The 1,584-nt window shown below is 35.9% G+C and overlaps 1 protein-coding gene across 1 annotated transcript in view; it reads right to left on the bottom strand.

The window, feature by feature from the left end:
• LOC102289410 (NACHT, LRR and PYD domains-containing protein 3) overlaps nucleotides 1–1,584 on the bottom strand; it is a 43,142-nt gene that overhangs the window by 28,368 nt on the left and 13,190 nt on the right. Inside the window, exon 6 of the mRNA XM_005951921.3 lies at nucleotides 606–779. Coding sequence (XP_005951983.3) covers nucleotides 606–779 — 174 coding nt within the window. The remainder of the gene's footprint in view (nucleotides 1–605; nucleotides 780–1,584) is intronic.

The following is a 1,584-nucleotide window of genomic DNA, read 5'->3' as shown; positions in this document are numbered from 1 at the left end:
TGAGACTGCTGCATCCCTCTGCAAGATATCTCACTATTTTTGACTTTTCTGAGCCTGTCAAGTCCTTCTTTTGACCCATTTTGCCAAAGGAAAGGAAGTTGCCTAATAATTATGCACACCTGATATAGGGTGTTGATGTCATTAGACCACACCCCTTCTCATTAAAGAGATGCACATCACCTAATATGCTTAATTGGTAGTAGGCTTTCGAGCCTATATACAGCTTGGAGTAAGACAACATGCATGAAGAGGATGATGTGGACAAAATACTCATTTGCCTAATAATTCTGCACTCCCTGTATGCATGACAACAGTGGGGACAGGGCATCTCCTTGGTAAATACCACACTGGTGACTTATGCATTTCTTTTAAAGTTGGTCTCTAGGGTTGTTTTCTGCATATCGACTAGAAAACAGAAGCATCGCATAAATTTAATAACTAAAATACTGCAAAACCCAAATTGTATAACAGCTTCTTAAACTATTAACAAAGTTTTTTGATTTCCAAAAAAGATTGTAAAAAATTTTTTCTCCTGTAAATTGAACGTCTACACACACACACACAAAACATATTCATCTCAGCACAGCTAATACACAGTGTCTGACCTCAGAGTCTCCAGTCTACAATGTGGACTCTCCAGAAAACCACACAGTTGATTCGCTCCTTGATCCTGCAGATTGTTTTTACTCAGGTCCAGCTCCCTCAGATGTGCAGGATTAGACTTCAGAGCTGAGCCCAGAAGAGCACAGCTGATCTCTGACAAGCAGCAGTTCCATAAACTGTATATAAATAAAGATGTTACTTTATTAAACAACCTTTAATGTTTGAAATCATTTAGTGCTCCATAATCGATCTGTAAAAAATAAAAATGCTGAAGTCTAGCTGTTTTCAAACAAAGGAAATATGATGACTTTACTTGTATTTGAGAAACTCTACTCCCTACTCACATTAAGTCAATGTATTTCACGGCATATTGTGTTGGAGTATTTTGGAGTTTTTAAATTTTCTTTCACTTCTAAGCTCGAGTACTGTAATTCATTATTATCAGGATGTCCTAGAAACTCCCTGAAAAGCCTTCAGTTAATCCAAAATGCTTCAGCAAGAGTACTGACAAGCAGAGATGGGCAGTAACGCTTTACTTGTAACGCGTTACTGTAATCCGATTACTTTTTTCAAGTAACGAGTAAAGTAAGGGATTACTATTGCAAAAACGGTAATTAGATTACCGTTACTTTCCCGTAGGAACGCTGCGTTACTGCGTTACTAAAACCGTGATTTTTTGCGAGAATGTCTCATGACAGTGACGTAAGCCAAAAAGTAATCCCGTTACTTTACTGATTACTTATTTTCAAAAGTAATTAATTACTTAGTTACTTAGTTACTTTTTAAAAACACGATTTACAACCTGAAGAGGTGATAAAGCGATAGATCTTTCAGCCCAATTCTACTTTTTCTGCATAATCCATCATACAAAATGTAATCAAATGGAAAAGTCTCTTTTTAAACTTGTTTTATCAGTTTTAATCTTTTAACTTTATGCATCAAGCAAAAATTTAATTATATGCAACATTCTCTGACTTGAAT

Source organism: Haplochromis burtoni, unplaced genomic scaffold (assembly GCF_018398535.1).
Source record: "Haplochromis burtoni strain Fernald_Lab_line unplaced genomic scaffold, NCSU_Asbu1 Contig_1203, whole genome shotgun sequence".
Lineage (NCBI taxonomy): Eukaryota > Metazoa > Chordata > Actinopteri > Cichliformes > Cichlidae > Haplochromis > Haplochromis burtoni.
The sequence above is the reverse complement of the archived record's forward strand: the minus strand, read 5'-3'. Positions and strand labels throughout refer to the sequence as shown.